At 32.9% G+C, this 23,650-nt stretch overlaps 11 protein-coding genes across 11 annotated transcripts; 5 read left to right on the plus strand and 6 right to left on the minus strand.

The window, feature by feature from the left end:
* The first annotated feature begins 298 nt into the window (after window positions 1–298).
* Window positions 299–995, plus strand: BX664DRAFT_339883 (uncharacterized protein). The gene is made up of 2 exons (XM_051546719.1): window positions 299–436; window positions 495–995. The coding sequence occupies exons 1-2, from the start codon at window positions 386–388 to the stop codon at window positions 813–815; spliced, it is 372 nt and encodes a 123-aa protein (XP_051397788.1). The 5' UTR covers window positions 299–385; the 3' UTR covers window positions 816–995.
* A 512-nt stretch (window positions 996–1,507) lies between these two features.
* BX664DRAFT_190011 (7 transmembrane sweet-taste receptor of 3 GCPR-domain-containing protein) lies at window positions 1,508–4,055 on the minus strand. The gene is made up of 6 exons (XM_051540064.1): window positions 3,731–4,055; window positions 3,515–3,652; window positions 3,332–3,452; window positions 3,012–3,253; window positions 2,252–2,927; window positions 1,508–2,194 (listed from the first exon to the last, which is right to left on the minus strand). Exons 1-6 carry the CDS (start codon window positions 3,820–3,822, stop codon window positions 1,703–1,705), a joined length of 1,761 nt encoding a protein of 586 aa, XP_051397789.1. The 5' UTR covers window positions 3,823–4,055; the 3' UTR covers window positions 1,508–1,702.
* A 98-nt stretch (window positions 4,056–4,153) lies between these two features.
* Window positions 4,154–5,519, minus strand: BX664DRAFT_267287 (periplasmic binding protein-like I; the record flags this gene model as incomplete). The annotated part of the gene is made up of 4 exons (XM_051540944.1): window positions 4,154–4,355; window positions 4,550–4,985; window positions 5,046–5,195; window positions 5,270–5,519. 4 exons carry the CDS (start codon window positions 5,517–5,519, stop codon window positions 4,154–4,156), a joined length of 1,038 nt encoding a protein of 345 aa, XP_051397790.1.
* A 1,686-nt stretch (window positions 5,520–7,205) lies between these two features.
* Window positions 7,206–9,496, minus strand: BX664DRAFT_267646 (uncharacterized protein; the record flags this gene model as incomplete). The annotated part of the gene is made up of 5 exons (XM_051540961.1): window positions 7,206–7,762; window positions 7,862–8,129; window positions 8,215–8,474; window positions 8,562–8,876; window positions 9,214–9,496. Coding segments are annotated over 5 exons (1,683 nt in total), but the record flags the coding sequence as incomplete, so codon positions are not given.
* Window positions 9,497–10,373: 877 nt separating this feature from the next.
* Window positions 10,374–11,349, minus strand: BX664DRAFT_388233 (uncharacterized protein). The gene is made up of 3 exons (XM_051549457.1): window positions 11,074–11,349; window positions 10,848–10,970; window positions 10,374–10,779 (listed from the first exon to the last, which is right to left on the minus strand). The coding sequence occupies exons 1-3, from the start codon at window positions 11,297–11,299 to the stop codon at window positions 10,430–10,432; spliced, it is 699 nt and encodes a 232-aa protein (XP_051397792.1). The 5' UTR covers window positions 11,300–11,349; the 3' UTR covers window positions 10,374–10,429.
* Window positions 11,350–11,913: 564 nt separating this feature from the next.
* On the minus strand, window positions 11,914–13,325 carry BX664DRAFT_301782 (ribosomal protein L10-domain-containing protein). The gene is made up of 4 exons (XM_051542400.1): window positions 13,277–13,325; window positions 12,793–13,136; window positions 12,129–12,722; window positions 11,914–12,045 (listed from the first exon to the last, which is right to left on the minus strand). Exons 2-4 carry the CDS (start codon window positions 13,099–13,101, stop codon window positions 12,019–12,021), a joined length of 930 nt encoding a protein of 309 aa, XP_051397793.1. The 5' UTR covers window positions 13,102–13,136; window positions 13,277–13,325; the 3' UTR covers window positions 11,914–12,018.
* A 705-nt stretch (window positions 13,326–14,030) lies between these two features.
* On the plus strand, window positions 14,031–15,453 carry BX664DRAFT_301784 (uncharacterized protein; the record flags this gene model as incomplete). Its single annotated transcript, XM_051542401.1, has 4 exons — window positions 14,031–14,233; window positions 14,466–14,689; window positions 14,760–14,828; window positions 14,892–15,453. The coding sequence occupies 4 exons, from the start codon at window positions 14,031–14,033 to the stop codon at window positions 15,371–15,373; spliced, it is 978 nt and encodes a 325-aa protein (XP_051397794.1). The 3' UTR covers window positions 15,374–15,453.
* Window positions 15,454–15,991: 538 nt separating this feature from the next.
* Window positions 15,992–16,454, minus strand: BX664DRAFT_285085 (uncharacterized protein). Its single transcript, XM_051541660.1, has one exon. It carries the CDS (start codon window positions 16,400–16,402, stop codon window positions 16,235–16,237), a length of 168 nt encoding a protein of 55 aa, XP_051397795.1. The 5' UTR covers window positions 16,403–16,454; the 3' UTR covers window positions 15,992–16,234.
* Window positions 16,455–17,050: 596 nt separating this feature from the next.
* On the plus strand, window positions 17,051–20,130 carry BX664DRAFT_339899 (Dynamin central region-domain-containing protein). Its single transcript, XM_051546720.1, has 9 exons — window positions 17,051–17,648; window positions 17,717–17,726; window positions 17,862–17,931; window positions 18,019–18,101; window positions 18,172–18,560; window positions 18,625–18,716; window positions 18,785–19,052; window positions 19,128–19,713; window positions 19,782–20,130. Exons 1-9 carry the CDS (start codon window positions 17,226–17,228, stop codon window positions 20,033–20,035), a joined length of 2,175 nt encoding a protein of 724 aa, XP_051397796.1. The 5' UTR covers window positions 17,051–17,225; the 3' UTR covers window positions 20,036–20,130.
* A 163-nt stretch (window positions 20,131–20,293) lies between these two features.
* BX664DRAFT_301792 (uncharacterized protein) lies at window positions 20,294–22,070 on the plus strand. The gene is made up of 4 exons (XM_051542402.1): window positions 20,294–20,394; window positions 20,513–20,959; window positions 21,080–21,169; window positions 21,253–22,070. The coding sequence occupies exons 1-4, from the start codon at window positions 20,307–20,309 to the stop codon at window positions 22,014–22,016; spliced, it is 1,389 nt and encodes a 462-aa protein (XP_051397797.1). The 5' UTR covers window positions 20,294–20,306; the 3' UTR covers window positions 22,017–22,070.
* Window positions 22,071–22,216: 146 nt separating this feature from the next.
* Window positions 22,217–23,076, plus strand: BX664DRAFT_339903 (inorganic phosphate transporter Pho88). The gene is made up of 3 exons (XM_051546721.1): window positions 22,217–22,448; window positions 22,519–22,608; window positions 22,685–23,076. Exons 1-3 carry the CDS (start codon window positions 22,253–22,255, stop codon window positions 22,987–22,989), a joined length of 591 nt encoding a protein of 196 aa, XP_051397798.1. The 5' UTR covers window positions 22,217–22,252; the 3' UTR covers window positions 22,990–23,076.
* The last annotated feature ends 574 nt before the right edge of the window (window positions 23,077–23,650 follow it).

Raw genomic sequence — 23,650 nt, forward strand, 5'->3', positions numbered from 1 at the left:
TTTATTGATAAAGAAAAATTATTCACACCACACCACGTGGTCAAAAAGGAAATCAAAAGAGGGGGGAAAATTTTTTGAAAGGGGAAGAGATAGAAATTTTTCGTCATTGGCAGCCAATCAATTGATAAGGATGAATGAGTGTTAAAAATCAAGGGGGGCACAGACTGTTGCGACATAAGTTGATATTGATACGATTTCTCTGAAAACCCGAGTTAAAAAAAACTCCGCATGATAGAGAGAGATATATATAAACCTCTCACTTTCTTTGTTCTCTTTCTTTCTTTCTTTCTTTCTTTCTTTTTTTTTTTTCTATTGAATTACTTTTTTATAACGTGATTTTTTTTTTAATTTGACATACTTTATTTGAAAATAATATATATACAATATGGATGATCATTGGTGTACTAATTGTGATAAGGCTATTAGTGCTTTCTCTGTAAGTAATTAAAACAAATATTATATTTATAACTCATTATTTTTAAATTTTATTTTAGAATTCTCTTTATTGTTCAGAAGAATGTCTTCGAGCAGATGCATTGAACCACCATCCTCTACTTGGGTATGACTATGCTGAACTTAAGGACTTTCCACGATCTACTTCACCCGCCATGTCAAGTTCCTCTTCCATTACTCTGTCACCTATACCGTCTTTTACTCTACCTTCGCCTCAAGCTTCACCAAAATATCCTTATACCAAACAATCGTTTTCCTGGGATCATAAGTTATCACCACCGATACTAGAACTGGAACCAAAACTGAATACTCCTCCTTCTTCTCCCATACATCAAAAACGTTCCACTTTGTTTTTTATTTAATTTTATATATCATTGTTACTATTTCATCTATTTTGTCATATTCCCCTTTCCCTTCTCTTTCCCCTGACTCCTCCTTTTTGCATTATCTATCTTTTTTTTTTTTGTTTTCACCATATCATCATGTCTTTTTTTGTATATAGAACACACTTAAACCCGTTTTTTTTTTTAAAAAAAAAAAAAAACAATATCATCCTTTTACTTTTAGTATATCCTTCCTATCTATTTGTTTCCCTACTCTTTTCTATTTTGAAATAAAAAGAAGGATAACATATTATACCAATGGAACATATGCCCCTACTTGTTTTCTTCTTTTTCTTTTCTTTTTTTTTACATCTAACACTCTCATCCAATCAAAAAGCAGAAACTACTCACGACAAACGCCGAGAAAAAAAGCGACCCATTCATGCGTACAAAAAAAAAAGATGCATTCTCGACTGGATGATTTTTCCCACACAAATTAAAAATGCCCCATTCCTTTTTTCCTTGCCTCCCCAATGAAGGATGGTGTAACGGGAGATGCAAGGTTTCATTAGCCTAAAAAAAAAAAAAAAAGAATCCTTTGACTCACCGATCATGATGAGTTTCTTTTTTTTTTTTATCAGATCCTTTCAAATCTGATATCAGATTAGCGGATCTTTGAGGGACTTTTTATTTCTTTATTAAAACTAAATCATTTGTAAGACTTTGATCATTCATTATAGCATCATGTTTTAGTTTAGATCTTAATTAAGATATCTCAAACAAATGAACAAAAAGAGTAATAAAAACAAGATCAATATGGAATAACTTTATTAATGAAAATAAAATGATACATATATAAAAAAAAAACAGAAAAATAAACTACAAAAAAAAAAAAAAAATGACATGAGAAAAAAAAAATTGCTAGATTAGTGTATATGATTGGAGTCATTGGAACTATTATTGCTTCTATTGATAGAGTATGGAATCATGGTAGATGATCCTGAATAAGTAGGTGAAGAATCTAATGAAATACGATGCTGGTCTCTATTTATCGGTTCCACCATATGTCGATCTCCTGTTGTCTCGTCGAATGAAGTCGATGATCGCCGAAAGAAGGAAGGCTGATTGTCTTCTGATAAATCCTCGGGTTCAATAGTATTTGATCGCAAAGGTCTCCTCACTGATGATGCTGCTGATGAAGCTGCGGGAGGTGTGGCTAAAAATGAAAGGTTCCCTTGTTGCTCTTGATGTCGCTGATTCAATCGTTTTTCCCATAATTCCAGAGTTTTCAAATCGGGTACTTGAATATACATATCATACATACCTTGTCCATGGATCTTGAGTACATAATTTTCTAATTCTGCTGTATATACCGATGCATGATGATATGTCATCACACGACCTTGTTTTGCGTTTTTCTATATACAAAAATTAAAGTTATTATTTTTTATGTCTAATAATGCTGTTACACCTACCGAAATATAGGAAAAATAGCCAAGCCAAGGAAATACCATGATATGTAACATTTCCCATTGGGATAAAGATGGAAGATACCTTAACACCTTGCGAGCTGGGACATCTGCTTCATACACCTCGACATAACTACCATGATTGCGACCAATATTTTCAATATAACCTTCGTGATTATTATTATTGTTGGATATGGATGAATCATACTTGTTGTTGTGAATAGAACGTCGAAATAATGCTGGTGCGTTCGAACCCAAGATTTCTTCCAGACTAAGTAGTTCCATAGCATTATGATCATTCTCTTTTGAACCCATATGGTAAAATGAATGCTGTTTTTTCTGAAGATGGTTGGTCGATAGAAGTGCTTGTTGTTGTTGTTTTTGATGATGATGAGTAGTAGTAGTAGTAGTAGTAGTATGACCTTCACCAGTGGTACCAAATCCAACGGTAGCGGCTGCTGCTGCAATTAAATGACTGGCTACGGATAGTTTTTCATTTTCCTTATCTTTTTCTTGTCGTCTTTGTTGAATGAATGCTTGAAGTTTGGGTAAAAAGAGAATCAATAATGAAAATGTAGTGGCCCATAACACGGTAACAACGCTGATATAGTATTTGGTGTAATAATCCGCCATAGGATTCACAAGTACCACAAATCCAACTATTGCTGAGAACAAGATATTACTACGGAAATGTAAAGAAGGATAATGATGATGTTAGCATCATTTAGTAAAAAAAAAAAAAAAAAAAAAAAAAAAGGAAACTTACTAGATTGATAATCCCATTTGTCGACATTCGCTATATCGACTATAGTGTTTTCCAGCCAAACGAGTTTTGTAAGCCAAAAAAGTTGCAAATATCAAAAGAATCCCATTATAAGAACAAAGAAGACCAGCAAAGACCAACTTGGAAGGATGTTCCACATTACAAGACCAATAATATTGAGTCAAAGATACACTGACCTTTTCTGGATAGGGAGTTACCACAATAAGACCAATCACAAGAATAATCTAATGGAAAAATAATTAGCTAATAAATCACACACACACACATCCCTTCATTGTTTTGTGTTGATCCTTTTTTCTTACCAAATCTATTCCCATCATCACTGTAACTGACTTGATCAACTGAAGATCCGTAATCACTGTTCGACTGATAAATATATTGTTAAAGATGCGATAAATTCGATAGTTTTTGGCGATCATGTTGCTATTGAATATATAAGTTTGTTGATGAATTAAATTTATTGTACAAATAATTAGGACGTTTACCTTAAAACAAGTAAGAGTCCCAAACTAAAAGAGATCGGCATAGCGATACATGTTGTTTGAGAAGGTGGACCGATCATCATCACCACTGATGCATAAGTGAATATAAATCCAATTAATTCCAAGCAGCAAAATAAAGGACTATTGAATGAATAAAAAGATGGATATATCAATATTCAGTTAATTTTATAATTGCTTTTTTTTTATTTTTTTCTTTGCCTTGCAGCCTTGAATATTTCATTTTTTCGGAATATCACCACAATAATAAAGACAGAAACAGCAAAAAGAGATCCAATGGCAGCCACTATCATAATAACAAAGGATATGGCAAATGTTACATCAGGATTGAGAGCAGAACTTGGAGGAGAATCAGAAGGAACCTTATAATCATAGTAATAATAATAATAAGGGATAAGTGAATGAATTCAAATACTAGTCAAATTTGTTTTTTTTTTCCTTCCTACATGATAAGTGCCATCAAAGAACATGGGTGAAGAGAACATTGTAAGATTGCCGACCAGGACTTGACCAATAGCAATAGGATTTCCATGTTGATAGTTCATGATACGATAGTTTCTGGTTTGATTGAGAAAAAAAAAAGAAGTGTAAGTTTGTCAAACACATAATATGTATACATTTTGCTTACCCAGCCATCATATCACCATTTGCATCCAGTTGCATAGGTCCATCAGGTCCAACATATCCAGTATTGAAAGCTTGAGGAGTCAAGAAATCACCAAGATTACCAGAAGCCAGCTGAAGTAATCCATCAGTATGATTTGTTGACGGTCTTAATATGTTTTGAAATCCATTAGCCATCATCATGAGACATGAATACGCAAGTCTATTATATAAAAAAAAAAGATTGAAGTAAAAGTGATTAATAAAAAAAAAAAAAAGACATTAAACATAATAATAGCTTTTTGATGGATAATTACCCTTCATTGGTATTGATTTGAGTGGTACCTGCATATGGGTATCTAAAGAAATATAAGATATTCATAATCAAAAGATAAATACAATTTAATTAATACTTACACATTCGAATCGAGATGTGACCAACTTGATAAAAATTTGTCATAAGGAGGATATCCATTCAATGTGAGCCAGTTGGTAAAGTAGATGAGCCCATTGAAATCTGATTTCAAGGAAAGTTGACGTGTATTATTGGTTGAATGTGTATTATTGTTGTACGTATCAATGGTTTCTTGAAGGTAAGAGGTAGCATCATCATCTACAAGGAGCCAAGTATATTCAGAAGACAGATAACCAGCTACAGCGGCCTGTACCAATAGATCAGATTGAATTTGACCAGTAGCGGCAAGAAGAATAACACGCGCACCATTATTGGACAATGAATCTAAACTTGTTTTCATTTCATCAGATGTTGGAGTAGAAGTGGTGGATGGAAAAGATTGATAATTGATCAATTGAATATTCATAACTTCAGTTTGTTGGATCACACGTTGATATACTATAATAATAATAATTATAGAGATTAATATATTGAAAATAGAAATTATTACAACTTTACATTGTTGACCAAGAGAATCATCTGAATAAATGACGCCTATTTTTGTCCATCCTTGATATACTACAAAACGTAACATAGCATCGATCATCACCACATCAGTTGGTATAGTACGAAAAAAGTATTTAAATTGACCCTTGTCGGAAAACGAAACTAAAAGGAAAGAGGTTAATCGTGGCAAAAAAAAAAAAAAAAAAAAAAAAAAAGAATTCTATTTTAGGATTTACCAGAAGAGGCAGTGAAGGAGCATTGAGGTAATTCCAAAGCACTTGTCATCAAAGCACTTAAAGCAGTCCATGAACTTGTAACATCACCAATAACACCAATAACACCTTGTTGAAGTAATGTGACTAATGCATAGACAGCGTTAGTAACGGCGGCTTGACCCAAAGAAGCATCTGGATAGGAATCCTTTTCAATCAAAGTAATATAAGCACCTGGAATCACTTGAGCTGCATTGATTTCATTCACGGCCATTCGTATTGCCGATGCCCCCCTTAAAAATACAATATAAATAATAAGAAAACAATGAAAAACTCGGAATGAGATATATTTAGACTTACCCCCAAACAATATCTTCAGTAAACTTGTCATCTTTTTGACTAAAAGGTAAAAGTACGCCAATCTAAATATAAAGAAAAAAAAAAATTTTTTAAAAAAAAAAAAAAAAAAAGAGAATTAGACACAAAGTTTAAGGGGGAGAAGATGAATAATTCAAACAAGGGGAAGGGGGCTAATAAAGATTTTACCTTTAGTTCAATAAGTCCAGTTGTATTGAAACGTGGGGTCACATACACTGTATTGTTGTCTACTTGAGAGAGATAATTGAATGGATCTTGATAAAGTGTTCTTCCAAATATGGTGATAGTGCCGTCGCTATTAATATTGTCGCTATCACTACTCATTATTCGTGAAGATTGTGATCGTAATAGTAGTAATAGTCAAAAGACGGATAATAAGGAGAGGAGGAAAAAGGGCTTTGATTGAGAAAGTGAATGAGAGTGAGTATAGTAATAATGGGTCAATCGTGTGAGTTTGAATTCAGTAACAGGTAATGAGGAGTAAAAGGGATATAATGAAGAGAAAAGAAAAAAGAAGAATAATAATAATAAAAAGAAACAATAAAAGATAAATAATATAAATAGGAGTAACTAAAAGATAAAAGATATATATATATATATATATATAAAGGAAAGTTTCAAGGAGTGAATCAGCAGAGAGAGAAAGAGAGAGGCAAAAAACGGAGCTTTAATAAATGTCATATAAGTAAGAATTTCCATTGCATTGACAAAACACTGTAAAAAAAATATATTATATATATATATATGAAGACTAAATAAATAACTGTAACTAAACTATACATCAAGAGTTCTAAGATACTTCCATGGCCCGCCTAGTTCCTTGATCAGAATCATGTCCAATAAATAAACAAGCATCTTGTCGACGATCCAGACGATCTAACCAGTCTTGTGGTATAGAAGGAACAACCGTACGTTCTCTTGCCCTTTTTTCTCGTTCCGTAGCTCCCATTTTCTGCCGGAGTTCTTGATACATCGCTTCAGACATCGGTAAATTATATTTTTGTTGTCGTTGATTGAGTAATCCATCATCATCATCATCATGTGGATGTAAATGTAGTTGTAACGGTGAAGGATGATGTTGTTGATAAGAAGTGTAATGAATCATAGTAGTCGATGTTGGTAATGAAAAAGGTAACATATAATTTGAATCACGTTTTTCTTCAATCCAATCACGTCCATCATCTTGATCGTCATTGTCATCGTCATCATCATTCCCATCGTTTATATTTTGTTCTTGCTGATCACCTAAATCTTGATCATCTTCATCTCCACTATCCAATTCATCAGTTGTATCTCGTTTTACTCGAGTATTATCCACAGTAGGTGTTGTTGGAGTAGAAGTCCATCTGGCCATAATCAAACTACCAAGACTTGATACACTGGTAGGACGGGATGATACATGACTTTGTCGGCGACTACTAGCTGTACTATTGATAGGTGATCCACATGATTTATTGTTGTTGTTGTTGTTATTGTTTGTGTTACTGCTGCATCTCGATAAGGAAATCTCCATACTTTGACTACTAACACCAGAACGTTTCTTGAAATGTTGTTGACCCATATTTCCATTATTAACAGCATGTTGAGCAAGTTGTATAGTATATTTTTCTACTTGATCAGGTAATCGAGGTTCATCTACTTCATATCGATAGTTGAGTACACATCGTCGAATTTGTAAAGGGTTGAGTAGTTCAAATCCATGAAGAGTTCCAATAAAAGTCGTCAAATCATTTAATTGAGAGACACATTGTAAGAGTTGAAGTAATTGAATCAAAGGATCAAAATAACTTGTCAAATGAATAGGTAAATAAGGTTGTTGTTCACGTACCCAATCTTCTATAATCGATAGATTCATACGCACTTGTAAAGCCTTGGATCGACACATGTACTTCTTGTTCATCAGAATACGATTGAAGAGTTCACAGGACATAAAGTGGAAGAATTGAGCGATAGCTTGGACAATGATGGTTGGATGAACTTCATAAGATTGTAACACATATAAAATAGATGATAATAAAGATGTGATGGAATGTGGAGATAAAGTGGTACATGATGGAGATGTGACAGAAGTAGAAGACATGAAGGATGATAGTGAATTCATTGGTGAAGTGGGTTGATCCATGGAATGATGTTGTTCGTCTTGATAGAAATCTTGTGGTCGTTGATTGATTGGTGATGTTGGTTGTTCAATAGTTGTCATGGCAGCCATAGATGAAGGACGACGAGATGAACCACGACGTCGGAAAAAGCGTTGCCAATCATCAGCAAAATCCACGGGGTCAGCTCCAATAAGGTCATGATCCAACATACTAGGTTCTAATATTCTATCCATACGTTTTTCAGAATCGGTGACTAGTAACACATAAGTTTCAGAAACAAGTTCAGATATTTCAAGTTGATGTTCAGCAGTTGCCACCACTAATCCAGTATCTTTCTTGAGATAATACAGTAATTGTGAAAGATTGGCCATCCAAAATGCAAGAGTATGAATATCACCTTTGTTATTCTATATTTGTCAGTAAAAAAAAGTTAAGTCATATGCTTCCATTGTTTTTTGTTTTGTTTTGTTTTTTTTTTTGTTTTTTTCGTACCTGTAGCACATTAGCAATTTTGGAGATAGCACCACTGAGAATTCCATGTAACAATTCACGAGCAGAATAATAATGAGCATAACGAGCACAAAGGAATAAAACATTAGAAGGAACCCAAATTTCTTGTCTAGTCTTCATTGGTAGTTTCAAACTTGATATGGTAACATGAAGAATGTGTTCAATATCGTCTTCAGCAAACACAAACATCTGATCTGGTAAACAACGATGCCATACAAAGTGATGTAATGATTCCATACTAGCTTCACAAGAAACTAATTCTTTCATTTCGTCATCGTCTTCAGTATAAATTGATTCTACTAGAGTTTGTCTTTCAGGTTTTGGTGTACTTGTTGAATCGTAGTAATCATAAACATCATCGTCATTATCGAGTACAAGTTTGGGTAAAGTACTAGATTGTCGTCGTCGTCTATAAAGTTTCATTTGTTTATAAAATTCTTGTTGTTGACTATCAAGTTGAGTTGGTCGTTGGTCAGGTGTAGGTGTCAAAACTTGAATAAGTTCTTGATTATTATAATCCACAAAATCCAACACTGTTCTTCCTTTAGCTGTACGATTTGTCCAAGAAGCACCATGAGCTAATAATATTTCAACTATGGCTTTATGGTTGTTTGTAGTTGCCCACATTAAAGGTGACCATCCTACTGTATTTGGTCAACATTGAATAAGAAGTATAGATAAAGGGGAAAAAAAAAAGAAAATCAGTATGGCCACAAAAAAAAAAAAAATAATCTAAAATCCAATCTTCTAACCAACCCATGGATTCAATGTCAGCCACCCCCTTTCCACTTTCCCCCCTTTTTTGACAGTTCCTTGTCTCCTGAACTCCAACTTTTTTGTTACTCCTTTTTTTTTTCCATCACCCCCTTTGGTTTGATTTGATTTGCCTCCCTCTCTCTCTCTATTTTTTTTTTTTTTTGCCCACCCCTCGTCAATAGACCTAATTTATATATATATATATATATATATATTGATGCTTACTTTTATCTTGAACATCCACACTAGCACCAGCATCCAATAATAATTGAACAATGGAAGCGTAACCAAAACAAGAAGCATAGATCAAAGGAGTTGTTCCCATCGATTTATCATCAGAATCATCCACATTGAGAAAAGGTCCAAGTCTTTCATCGTTCAATATGCGTTGGACTAGACCTGAATTACCATGTGAAGCGGCATAAGCTAATGATTTCGTCACACGTCGATGCCATCGTTGTTGATGTAATTGTTGTTGTGATTCATCATCATGCCAGTCTTGTTCCATTTGATGTAATAGATTTGAGCCATCATCATCATCATCATCTGCATCATCATCATCATCATCGTCATCACTCATCAATAATGGTAATGTCCTTGATGTTGATCGAATCATCATCATCAAAGGTTGTGTTGCTGTTGTGATAGTTGTAGTAGGTGTTGATGTAGATGAAAGTGAAGAAACTGAGTTGATAGAAAAAGTGGATGATGATGATGATGACCATGACAATGTATTATTTGGATTCTTTTGTCGATTAGAGATTACTGGCGAATCAGGTGTAGATACCATTTTTGTATTATATTAGTTATATCTATAATTATTGTTTGTAAAAAAAAAAAAAAAAAATAAAGAGTTGAAAACAAAGAAGCGTGGGTAGAAATAAGTAAAATAAAAAAAAAATTAGAAAAGAGAAGGAAAAATAAAAGTTGCTATTTACATTAAGATTGTTATTTGTTTTGTCTTATTTTGTAGTAGTTGAACTGGCGTATTTTGACTTTTTTTTTTTATCGAATCGGATGAGAAAAGTAGATGGAAAGAAAGAGAGAGAGAGAGAGAGAAAAGGGAACCAAATAAAAAAAAAAAGTAAAAAATAAAAATAAAAAAAAAAGGGTTACGATATGGAGAGAATTCACTTTTTGCTGGATTGAAAAATTCTGCACGAGGGGATCCCAGTCTCTGCATTGACACATAAATACAAATACACGCACTCTAGAACTTTTTTTTTTTTTTAAAAAAAACTTTGTGATTGGTCGATCATGGGGTCATCCGATATCAAAATGGTTTCTTTCAAAAATTGATATAACCGTCATCATAGATATCATCACAGGAATCATAGTAGTCATATTACAGTTTATTTAGTAAAAAAAAAAAAAAAATAAAGATCAAGTATATAAAAGTAACAGTAAGGAGAAAAGATAAAACAATAGATCATCATCTTGATCAGTAGTGATGATGATGTTGACCGGCATATCCAGTATCTGCATAAGCATTGTATTCATCTTTTTGGAAGTATGTATAATCATCATGCTTTTTGTGGCGAAGACAGGCAAAGATATAAAGAATAAAAGATACTAACAAACATCCACAGCTACCCACACCAAGTAAATATAAAGAAGGACCCCAATGATACACAATTGAAACCTTTGTTTGTAAAGTCTTGAAGACCAGTTGATAACAGACGATCACCAACGCCAAAGTTGCTGTACCACAAATCATACCAAAAAGACTTGCAAAAGCACCTAGAATAGGTAAGCGATTACCTGACCTGTTTTCTCGAATCATCAACCATCCTAATATCATAAAAGTAAATAATAAATAAAAAGGGATCTTAACTATTTTTTTTTTTTTGGCTACTTACCGAGCATAGCACCGAATGCTAGAATGGTAGTAGGGATGATAAGGACAATGAATTGATACGCCTTTGCAAGTTGATCCAAAGCACTTGTATCTACAACACCATTGATACCAAAAGTCGAATAATCTATAATATTATATAAGAAAAAGGGGCATGCGTCAGTAATAAAGGATACTGAAAAAAAAAAAAAACTTGATATCGGTATTTCAATTCTCATATACTACTTTACCAAAATGTTGGACAGGTGTAGGTTTGGTACATTGACTGATTCCTTTATCTAATATACATGCGTTGTAAGGACCAAATCGTATAGAGATAGTTCCGTAGGTGGCTTCTGCAAAATAAACGTTAGGTAAAAAACTATTTGTAAATGTAGTTCCAATATTGGCGAAAATCAATAAAACAAGTCCAGCCACTGAAAATAGTAAACCAAGTAGATGAAGTGATGAACCCATAAGTATTTACACTTTATATATATTTATATATATATAAAAACAAAACGAAGAAAAAAACAAAAAAAAAACAAAAAAAAAAGAAAAAGAAAGGAAAGAAAGAAACAGATCAAAATTATTCAGTTGGTGACACATTTAATTATAGGTGTTGATCTGAGTTTCGAGACTCTTGTGTACCCAGTCCATGTAAGGTAATTTACAGACACTAAGAAAACTAACATTGTAAATGAAAATAACTAAAAAATGCATGTTGATAAAATTGATATCATTTTATTTTATTTTATTTTATTTATTTTTTTATTTTTAAACTGATTACTTGGATAGCTTGATTAAAATATAATGAAGAGAGTATGAAATGAATCATTACATAAGTATTTTGTTTAAAATAGGTCGTACGAAGGTAAAAAGAGTGATCTTATTTTCCTTTTATATTTCATCATTGAAATGACAGTCGTTTTCCAACTTCACCTATATATATATATATATATATATATATCATCCACACATCATCCACTCATCATCATCTGTCAGTTATGTATCTTTTATCATTATCAATCCAATCTATATAAACATAACCATGTATTCATCCCATCAATTTCAAATAATACAGACAAAATAATTGTAACAAAAAAAAGAATCAATTCTTTCTTCTTTTTTTTTTTATTATTATTCAGTTGGAAGAAAAAATAGTAATACTAATATCTAAGCTGAATCAATTAAGTTTAGTCAAAGAGACCAAAGCCCATGTCCTAAAAATTGAAAGAAAAAAAATAAATTTAATAAAACATGCATCTATATATATATATACCATCCCATTCATCCTTCAACTTACTTCATCTTCAGATTCTTCTTCTTCAGGAGCAGCTTCTTCAGCAGCAGCTTCAGCACCGCCAGTAGCGGCAACAGGAGTAGCAACAGCGAAAGCTTCAGGGTTTTCGAGGTATTCCTTCATCTTTTCAGAACCAGGGAAAGTGTAGTCGGAAGCAACAGAGACAGCCAACAAGTTCTTGTAACCGTTGATAAGAGAGTGAGGAACGGAAGCCAAGGTAGGGTAACCAACAGCCAAAGAGATGGAAGCAACTTGACGGATAGCAGCCAAAAGGTTAGCAACCAATTGTTCTTCACCAACATCCAAGACTTCAGAGGAGAAAGTAGAACCTTCATCATAAACTTGGACAACAGCCATACCGTAGGTGAAAGGAGAGATACCCAACATGTTCAACAAAGCAGCTTCGGAAGGACCAACCTTTTCACCAGCTTGAACCAAGTTGACATCGGAAACAATTTCAATGGTACCACGAGAAATCTTGGTAGGGATACCGAGAGCTTGGAAGAAAGAAGTCTTACCGGGTTCCATACCAGTGTTACCACCAGGCACAATCACATCAGCAGGAGCAACAGCGTTGGCACGAGCAGGAGCAGCAACCTAAAAAAAAAAAAAAAATGAGTATCATTATCACCAATATATATATACATTTATATAAAGTATCACTTACACGGTTGGAAAGAATCTTTTCACGGACTTCCTTCAAGTCACCATTGGTGAAGACGAAACCAATGTTACCACGGACATGAGGCAAAAGACGTTCGAATTCGGGACGTTCAGCAACGAAGGTCTTCAAAGCACGACGAACCATGGTGTTCTTACCCATAAGGACAACACCTTCACCACGGAGAGAGTGACGGATTTGGTGCATTTGGTTGGAGCTGACATTATCGACATTGACAATGAAGATGGACTTGTAGGTATCCAAGTATTCCTTCAAACGGAGGAAGTAGTTTTCTTTGGCTTCTCGCTTCGACATGATGTGTATACTGTTCGAGGACTTTTAAAGAAGTACTATAAAAAGAAAAAAATGATAGTTTTTTTTTTATTATTAGTCACTGTCATATTTTTGATATTAAGAATGGATGGATGGATGGATGGATGGATGGATGGATGGATGGATGGATGCATTTGATTTTTTCATAGAACATTACCAAAAAGTTAAACAGGTAAAAAAGGGAAAGAACAAAAATGGCACTCCCCTTTGCTAGGCTTAAATGATCAAAAAAAAAAAAAAAAAAATTGAGTACGTTCAAATTCATTCTCCGTTTTCCTGTTTGAGATGAACATGTACCTCTTTTTACTTTTGTAATTCACTCAAAAGTGACCATCATCGTACCAAGTTTGGACTAAATATAGATGAAATCATTCTCTTTTATTTGTCTTAATAATGTTTTATACCTTATCTCCCAATTTACGCAGTAAATTAAACATGGAATATCAATTTTGCCATTCCTTATCCTATAATGATCATCATTCAACGCAACTGTCGTTGGATTTCTCTCCAAAAATTAATCTAGCTGTCATTGAATCCTGTTTTATTGGTTATTCCTCTCATCTATTATTATGCAAAAAAAGTATCAAAATATTTTTAACCTTTTTTTTTCCAAAAATCAAACTATTACTAGTAAAACATGTGCGCCTGTAGTTATTCGGACCCGGCTAAATTCCTAGCGAGACTCTATTCTAAGAATGGACTCGGTTCCAAAGCAAATGCGATTCCGTGTTCAATATATCGAAACGTTGAATCATCAGCATAAAACTTTATTTCCTGCTTGCCATTATATTAAAAGTCAGTAAAGTTCTTGTCAGATTTGTCATCCTGCCGCTATCTTTTTTTTTCCTTTTCCATTTCTTTCCCACTCTCTTTCTTTTTTTTTTTTTTAACATATATATATATATATATATATGTTAACCTTCTCAATTGCAAAACATTTAAAAGCTAGATCTTTATTACCTTCTTCTACTTATTTTATCCAAAGAACCATGTCTACTATGAAAGCTGTTGTCGTTGAAGAATATGGTGGTCTTGATAAACTTATCTACAAGGATATTGAAAAGCCTACTGCAAGCAAAGACTCTGTTGTCATCAAGAATCATATTGCAGGTGAGTCATTCTCTCCCTTTTTTTTTTTTTTTTTTGGTTCTTACTTGAATGATACATTGATTTTCTAATACAATTACTTCTTATTCAATAGGTCTCAACATGATTGACACGTACCATCGTACTGGTTTGTACCCTCTTCCTTTGCCTTTTGTTATTGGTCGTGAAGGGTAAGATATAAATATAAATATATATATTCTTTTCCTTACATAGTCTGTTTTAAAAATCATCTATTATAGTGCTGGTGAAGTGACCGAAGTAGGTGAAGGTGTTACAGATTTTAAAGTGGGTGATCGCGTTGTTCATTTGGCAGGTTCTGGATATGCTGAGTACACTGAGGCTCCTACCTCCACAGTTGAAAAGATCACTCATGATATCTCATATGAAACTGCTACAGCTGCTGCCATTCAAGGATTGACTGCTTTGACTTTGGTCCGTGATGGATACCCTGTGAAAAAAGATGGTAAAAAAAAAAAAAAAAAAATAGGATATCTGATTTAGTTTAACATTTTATACATATATCTTTACTTTAGATTATATTCTGGTACATGCTGCAGCTGGTGGTGTTGGACTTTTGCTCTGTCAATTAGGAAAACATTTGGGTAAGTACCAAAAAAAAGAAAAAAGCGTAAAGTACTTATTCCTTTTTTTTTTTGGATTCATAGGTGCACATGTCATTGGTACTGCCAGTACAGATGAAAAGTGTGCTTTAGCCAAGGAAAATGGAGCCGAATTCACTATCAATTCTAGCAAAGAAGATATTGTGCAACGGGTGAATGAAATCACAAATGGTGTTGGTGTACATGCTTCATTGGATGGTGTAGGAAAAGCGACCTTTGATATCTCTTTGGCCAGTACTCGTCGATTAGGTACTTTGATTACTTTTGGTAATGCTTCTGGACCAGTACCTCCTGTCAATCTTTCGGTCTTGACTCAAAAAAATCTCAAGTTGATGCGACCTACTCTCTACAATTACTTGGCTACCAGGGAAGAATCAAGAAGATGGTATGATGAATTGTTTGCTCTTATCAAACAAGGTGTGCTCAAGTTCCATATCCACAAGGTGTATGATCTCAAGGATGCTCAACAAGCCCAAAAAGATATTCAAGATAGAGTAACTACTGGCAAACTTTTACTTCGACCTTAGTTAGGTATATATAATTATGGATGCAGTTAGTTTAATTTATTTTTTTTCTATTTCAATAAACTACGGAAATTCCTCGATCATATGCTCTTTTTCTTTATTTTATCTATAGATTCATTGGTTTAAACCAATCATCATGATGACTATTGCGACGATATGTATATATTTCTTCTAATATGACTAGGACAGGTGATTTTTATCATGATGAAAGCTGATGTTGGAATTCTATTATATAGTTCTATGCTTGTTGATTGTTACTCATTGTTAATGATAGCTGATAGTGGTCGATGATGATGAATAATGTTGAGCTCAATATTAAACTTCTATAATGATGAGTGATGCTAACTTGACAGTATTTCTTTTTTTTTTTTTTTTTGTAATCATGTCGTTTTTGATTTTAAAATAAAAACCTGATATGCTTAGGATCAAAAGGAAATGTCAGAGGGATGATGATTATCGTCACTTTCACGTAGGATTCAAATTTAAAAAAAAAAAAAAAAGAGACATCCATCCAATATGTCGGTTTTGTAAAGCGAATACTGCTCTGCTAATAATAACACTGTAAGAAAAAAAAAAGGTCGAAACATATCATATATAAAAAAAAAATCAATAAATACAGAATAATATCGGACAAAGCATGAAGCCTTTATTGAAAAAAAACAAAAAGTAATCATGTCTAACTAAAGTAAATCAATCAAAAAAAGATATGAATATGTATAAGAATGGTTGTATTGGTTCCAATTTTTTTATTGTCGTAAAATAATAGGTAAATAAGAATAAAAAGTGTCGACCAAGAGAGGAATGTTGTTATGATAGAGAAAGCGCGGACATGTTGGTTTATTGTTGATATGATTTTTTTTTTTTTTAGTTCTTGGTAGCTTCCAACTTGGCGTAGTAGGCATCACGACGTTGAACGTTGGGAATGTGGTAAAGGTTCCACCAGGCAGCACCACCAGCAGCTCCAAGAGAAAGAGCAATAGTGAGATCCTTAAAGAATTGCTTTCGGAGCTTACCAGTAATAGGAGCAATCATATTGATATATATAAAGAGTAGGGAGGGTAATAAAAAAAAAAAAGAAAAAGAAAAGAATCAATTTGTTTTGACCCAAATTTTCAAGGTCAAAAACCAGCCAATTTTTTTTTTTTTTCTCCAAGGCTTACATTGTGACGTCCAAACCGGAGATTTAAACCACAGAAGAAGAAAACGCGCCTGATTTTTTTTTTTTTTTGTCTTTTGATGAATATCTATGTGTCATGCAAGATGATAGATAAACGTAAATAACTTATCTTTTGTTTTAACTTTTAGTAACTAGTTGATTGTTGATTGATGAATAACTATATAATAAACTAAAAGAAGTTTTTTTGGTATAATGTACGAATTTTTAATTTCTTTATAATATTAGAAAATAATAGAAATAATATTACTTTCAGTCAAAACTTTTTGACAAAGTTAGTTCTTGATTGGTATTTTTTTTTTCCTACATCAATAGTAGTAATGATGATGAAAGGATGAGTGACATAGCCTACAACTTTTTTGAGTTCAGAAAAACCAAACAGGATTGGATTTCTACTCCGCTTATTTTTTTTTTTTTTTTTTTTTTTGAAAAGACTTTATATGTACCTTCTTTTCTTGTCTGGGGAACTCTTCTTTCTTTTACTCTTTTGTTTTCCAATATATTTCATACCCTCTTTTTTTTTTTTCTTGTTTACATATATATCACTCTTAGTTTTACTCTCTCTCTCTTTCTCATACTTATTTCTACATTATATATATATATATACATCCACATACATACATACGAATATATACACCATCTAATTCTTTTCTTTTTTTATTTTTCTGAAACAAACAAAGGATGGAAGATCTTATTCAACTAACCAACAAGTTACAAACAGTGGTATCATCCATTAGTGCACATGAAACACTCGATTTACCTCAAATAGTGGTGATTGGTTCTCAGTCTAGTGGCAAGTCGTCTGTCTTGGAAACCATTGTTCAAAGAGATTTTTTACCTCGTGGTAGTGGTATAGTCACTCGACGACCTTTGATTCTTCAACTTATTACAAGTCGTTCAACCGATGCTGTGGAATATGGTGAATTCTTACATACTCAAGATAAAAAATTTTTTGACTTTGCCGAGATTCGTAGGGAAATAGAAAGGGAAACAAGTCGATTGGCTGGGGACAACAAAGGGATTTCTCGTATGCCCATTCATCTACGTATTTATTCTCCCAAAGTATTAACTTTGACATTGGTGGATTTACCTGGTTTGACAAAGGTAATATATATATCTTATCTATTATTTTTCATTCTCTTATATATTTTCTTTTTTTTTTTTGTATGTAGATCCCTATAGGTATGTATAAATATATTGTTTAGTGATGTGAAATTGACAACAATGGTGGTGATCTTGATATGGAGATAAATATATACACATATAAAAAGAAGGGAAACTAATTTGATATCTTTTATATATATATATTACAACAAGGTGATCAACCTACTGATATTGAAAAGCAAATTCGAAGTCTTTTGATGGATTATATTTCCAAACCCAACAGGTAATAATAAAAATAAATGATTGAGAGTTTTTTTTTTTTTTTTTTTTTTTTTTTTTGTTTATTAAGAAAAATTTGATTTTATTTTAGTATTATCTTGGCAGTGACACCTGCAAACATGGATTTGGTGAATTCTGATAGTTTGAAATTAGCTAGACAAGTAGATCCTGAAGGTAATCTAGTAGAATATGAAAAAAATGAGTAATATAACATTTACCTTTTTTTTTTTTTATCTTGACCTAGGAAAACGTACTATTGGTGTCTTGACAAAATTGGATTTGATGGATGCTGGGACAAATGCTTTGGATGTATTGACTGGAAGATCTTATCCTTTAAAACTTGGATTTATTGGTATTGTGAATCGTAGTCAACAAGATATATTGACCAATAAACCTATGGCTGATGCACTCAAGGCGGAAAACGACTTTTTTAGACAACATCCTTCTTATCGAGCCATTGCAGGAAGATGTGGAACTCAATATCTTTCAAAACAACTCAATCAAATCTTGTTCAATCATATCAAAGATAAATTACCTGAACTTCGAACTAAACTTAGTTCATTGATCAGTCAAACTCAACATGAACTTTCACAATATGGTGATCCTGTTTTAACAACTGGAACAATGCATAGAGTAAGACAAAGAAAAAGAAAATGGAAAAGAAAGGGAAAAAAAATAAACTAACACATATTTATAGGGATCACTGATTTTACGACTCTTGACTAAATTTGCCAATGATTTTGTTGCTGCTATTGATGGTACATCTTCTGAAATGTCAACCAAGGAATTGTAAGTCCCAAAAAAAAAAAAAAAAAAAATTAGTTCAGATATTTAATTATTTTATAATCATTACTTAGATGTGGTGGAGCTCGGATATACTTTATTTTCAACAATGTATTTGGAAATGCTCTCATTGCTATCCCTCCTTGTGCTAATTTGACCAATACCGATATCCGAACTGCTATTCGTAACTCTACCGGTCCTAGACCTTCATTGTTTGTCCCAGAAATTGCTTTCGATCTTTTGGTGAAACCTCAAATCAAGTTATTGGAAACTCCCAGTTTACGATGTGTAGAACTTGTTTATGAAGAATTGATGAAGATTTGTCATAATTCAGGTGACAAGGTAAAGAAAGAGGGAGAAGAGCTTTGGAATTAAAATAGGGAATTGATCTTTTTTATCATTATTATTATTTCATAGGAATTGATGCGATACCCCAAATTACATGCAAAATTAGTTGAGGTGGTAGCGGAATTATTACGCGAAAGATTAGGTCCAACCTCTAGTTATGTTGAAAGTCTGATTGCCATTGAACGTGCCTATATCAATACCAATCATCCTGATTTTATGGGTGCAGCTGGAGCCATGTCGAATTTGGAATCTGAATCAAGAAAGAAAAAGAAACAAGATAGTAGTAGAAGAAAAATCACTCGACAACCAAGCATGAACAGTGTATCAAGTGCTGTCAAAGCCAATGGATCTGTTTTTGATGATGACAACAAATCAACTATTGATCATCATTCTGCGTACAAAGAAAATGGACAGGTACATAATGATTCATTCCTCAACTACTTTTTCGGTGGTGCAGGTAAAACGGAAAGGCCAGCTTTGGGATCTCCTGAAATGACAAGTATGCAACAACATTACGCTCCTACCATGTCAGTCAGTAGTTTGATGGAAAATGAAATTGAAAAGAAAATGGAACATGTGACGATTCAAAACGGCAATGGTGAAGAAACAACTTATCCTGTATCTGATAGGGAAGAGATTGAAACTCAACTCATTCGTAAGTTCTCAAAAGAAAAAATAATGGGATATTTCTTATCTTTTTTTTTTTTTTTTTTTTTTTGTTAGGTACATTGATCACCAATTACTTCAACATTGTTCGAAAAAATATTCAAGATCTGGTACCCAAATCTATTATGCATCTTTTAGTCAATCATTCAAGAGAATCTGTACAAAATCGATTAGTGACATCTTTGTATAAACGAGAATTGTTTGATGAACTATTACAAGAAGATGAAGCTATGGCAGCTGAACGATCAAAATGCAAGCAACTATTAGACGTATACAAACAAGCTTTTGATATAGTGAATAGTGCAGTTTGATAATATATATAGTTTATCTTTTTACCTTAGTATCCATTTTAGAATAGCTTGATTTTGATGAAATAAACGAATGTTACACAATAGTTGAAAAACCCATATTTGAATAATTTATTCTACTTTTGATCATCACTGCCCCTGTTTCCCCTTACTATGGTTACACGGCGCCTATTAAGTGAAAAATTTATAGAAAAAAGAACGATCGAGATCCATGATCCTTTTTTTTTTTTCTCATTTCTTTTCTTTTTTTTTTTCTTTTTTAATAGAAGATATAATGGGACTTGGTGAAAAAGTAGATTATCGTATATCTATGCTAGTAGTACTATGCAAGGATTGTAATCAAGATGTTGGTTTATATCCTGGTAAGTAAATTTTTATGCTATATAAATTCATTTGTTAAGACTGACATTCAATTTGATATATTCCTTTTTTTTTTCTTCTCTCTTTTCATATTAATAATATATATATATATATAAAAAGCTCGCCATCAATGTCAAGTCGAACGACCTCCTTTACCACCACTTCCACCTATAACAATAACGTCAGAAAAGTCAGATCCACCTATCACAACATCTTTATTACGTAAAACCTCATCTCCTGCCCTTTTAAGAAAACAATCAGCTCGTGAACCAACAACTTTGAAGGACACAAACACTATCACTAGAGCCAACTCTACTATAACAACATGGTCATCACGATTTGGAAGACAGCGATCAACTAAAAGCAACAATAATAAAGAAAATAGCCCTTTAAGTGAAACCTCTCTGAATGACGATCAGAAGGAAGAAGATACAACAAGTTATTTAGACCATTACTATGCCCAACTACCTGAAACGGATGAACAACAACCAAAAACAACAGGACTTAAGAAAAAGTGGGGTGGCTCAGTAAGGCAAAATGAAAAATGGAAACAGCTTGTGGATAAAAGTAAGTACATCCAAAAAAAAAAAAAAAAAAAAAAAGGGTCCTATTTTGTTTCGAATGGAACAACTTATATATAATCATCTACTCACCTATCTATTATACATATATATATATATCCTATAGGTGAGAAAGAGAAACAGTCTAGTCCAAAGCTATGGAAGAAATTAGTTCAAGCAACACAAAACATGGCTTCACAAGACGATCAAGGGCCAGGTACACTAAATATATATATATATATAATATTTCGATCCTAGTATTAATCCTTGTTATAAACTTTGTTCTTATAAAATTAATAGAATCAGACGAATCAGATTGGGAAGGCGAATCACATGTATCACGGATATTACGCGAATATTATGAAAAAAAGCAAGTCAAACTACCTCCATGGTTACTGGATGATCGCACACCTCTGGCCAAAACAACGGTATTGGATGAAGAACCTCTTTTACAACGACAAAGGTCATCATCTTCACGAGGACGTTTATGGGAACAATCAACAACTAAAGAAGAACCATCAGCACGCGAATTGGAACGACAAGCATTTCGACAAGAACATCGACAAGTCCTGATGAATAATAACGATAATGATCATAGCGACATGGATGATGACAGAAGGAGATACAAAGATTTACCATCGACTGATGACGAACACCAATCTATCCATCGAAAAAGCAAAAGATTGGAACGAATGAAATCAGCAAGACGGTTTGTAGAAGAGCAATATGAAGAATATGATGATAATGATCAACATGGACCCAACCCATCTTCATCCATTCGACGACAGCATACAGTAGGACAGAATAGGATGGATCAAGTTCTTTTAGTACAACAAGCACGTCATGCCGCAATATCAAGATCAAGAAGTGATCGGGCCATTCGAAATATTTATCAAGATCGTAAACAAATGGAATCAACTGCTATTGAAATCACTCCTTCTAACTATCGATCTTTTATGTCATCATCCAATGAAAACAAATCGCTGGTCGATTCTCTTTCATCCAAACAACAACGTCCCAAACAACGTTATTTGAGTCAACGACAAGGACTTGATTATTTTTAGATTAGAATTATTTAGTTTTATTCTTCAATTCTGATTAATAAATCACCCTCTTTTTTTTATGATTATTATGATTGTTATTATTGATCCCAGTTTGCTTAAGTAAACGTGTGTTTTTTTTTTGTCTTTTCTTGGTGGGGTATTTAAATACCGCTGATGATTTTCTCTCCTTTTTCTTCACTTTTCCTTTTTGTTTTCTTTTTTTTTTTTTTTATCTTTTTCCTTTTTTTTTTTCATCAATGCCGTCTTTGGGGAAAATCATTAATCACCCTTTATTCAATATTGGGTTCTTTTTATTGGTACGACAATTGACAAAGTCACTTCCTTTGGAAGATAGTTCATATCTTTGGGGTATCCGAGGTGTTTATTATGGTGCTCAACTCCTCATCTTTTTATTGAATCTCTATATATTGAATATTATCTCGAATAAAAATGGTAAGTAACAAAAAAGAAAGAAAAGAAAGAAAAAGGAAAAAAAGAAATAAAAATATACAATTGAAAATAGATCAAACTGTTTTACGATACGTGGAACCCTCCAAACCAAGTTGGGACGGAACAACAACACCGGATAATTTGGTGGTGACCACTTTTGCAGGTAGAAAAAAAGGAAAAAAGAAGAATGACATGTATGGTTAGACTGATTCATTTTTCTTCTTCTTTATTATTATTAGACTATGATAAAAATGAAGTATTAAAAGGAATGAAACAATCAGTGATTGGTTTGGCTATGGTGACCTTCTTACATTTCAAGTTTGGTTATGTGCAACCATTGATCATTCAAGCAGTATTAGGATTCAAAACGTTTTTCACTACAAAAGAAGCAAGAATTCATCTGTTCCATCAATCAACAACAAGCGGTGATTTGAAGCGACCTTTCCGTGTGGATTCTCCTTTTGGTATGAGTTCTCTCAATCCCCAACCAAAAACTGACAAGGCATCTATCAAGAAAGCAGAACGAGCTATGAAGGCAGATTAAAAATTTTGTTATTTTTTTAAAAAAAAAAAAAAATTATATAGAATACTTTTAGTAGACTAGTTCTTGTTGTTCGTTATTGTTTATTCGTTGTTTTATATATAATAAAAAATCTTTATTTTATTTCCTTTTTGATTTTGATCCGTAACAAGCCCTTTACAATTGAAAAAAAAAAAAAAAAAAAAAAAAAGTTTGGGGTATATCATCCTAATTTATTATATGCACTCGTGGCTTGAGCGATAGCTTAATTGTTGCATTCCTGCTTTGACTCCGATGATGGCCAGTATGAAAAATAAGCTTTTTGAACATTTGTGTAGAAGAATCTTAAAGGGCTTACTCCATGCTGACCTTTAATAACGAAGAAGAAGAATTTATATGATCCAACAAAGCCTATACTTCTAAAAAAAGAAGAGGCTGAGAGAAGAAGGTTATGGTTTACTTGATTAAGTCATAACAAGACTCAAAAAAAAAAAAAAATATCTTTAATGGAATAAATTGATCCGTAGTTTTTTATTAATATTATTCTTCTTTTTTTCTGTACAACGCTCCTCCATAAAACACGCAAGGATCTAGGGATATTCGCTCTTTTTTTTTTTTTTTTTTTTTTTTTCTCTTTTGAAAAAAAAAAAGGAGGGAAGATTTTATTTTATTGCCCCTTCTCTTT

Source organism: Halteromyces radiatus, assembly GCF_025201355.1.
Source record: "Halteromyces radiatus strain CBS 162.75 chromosome Unknown BX664scaffold_7, whole genome shotgun sequence".
Lineage (NCBI taxonomy): Eukaryota > Fungi > Mucoromycota > Mucoromycetes > Mucorales > Cunninghamellaceae > Halteromyces > Halteromyces radiatus.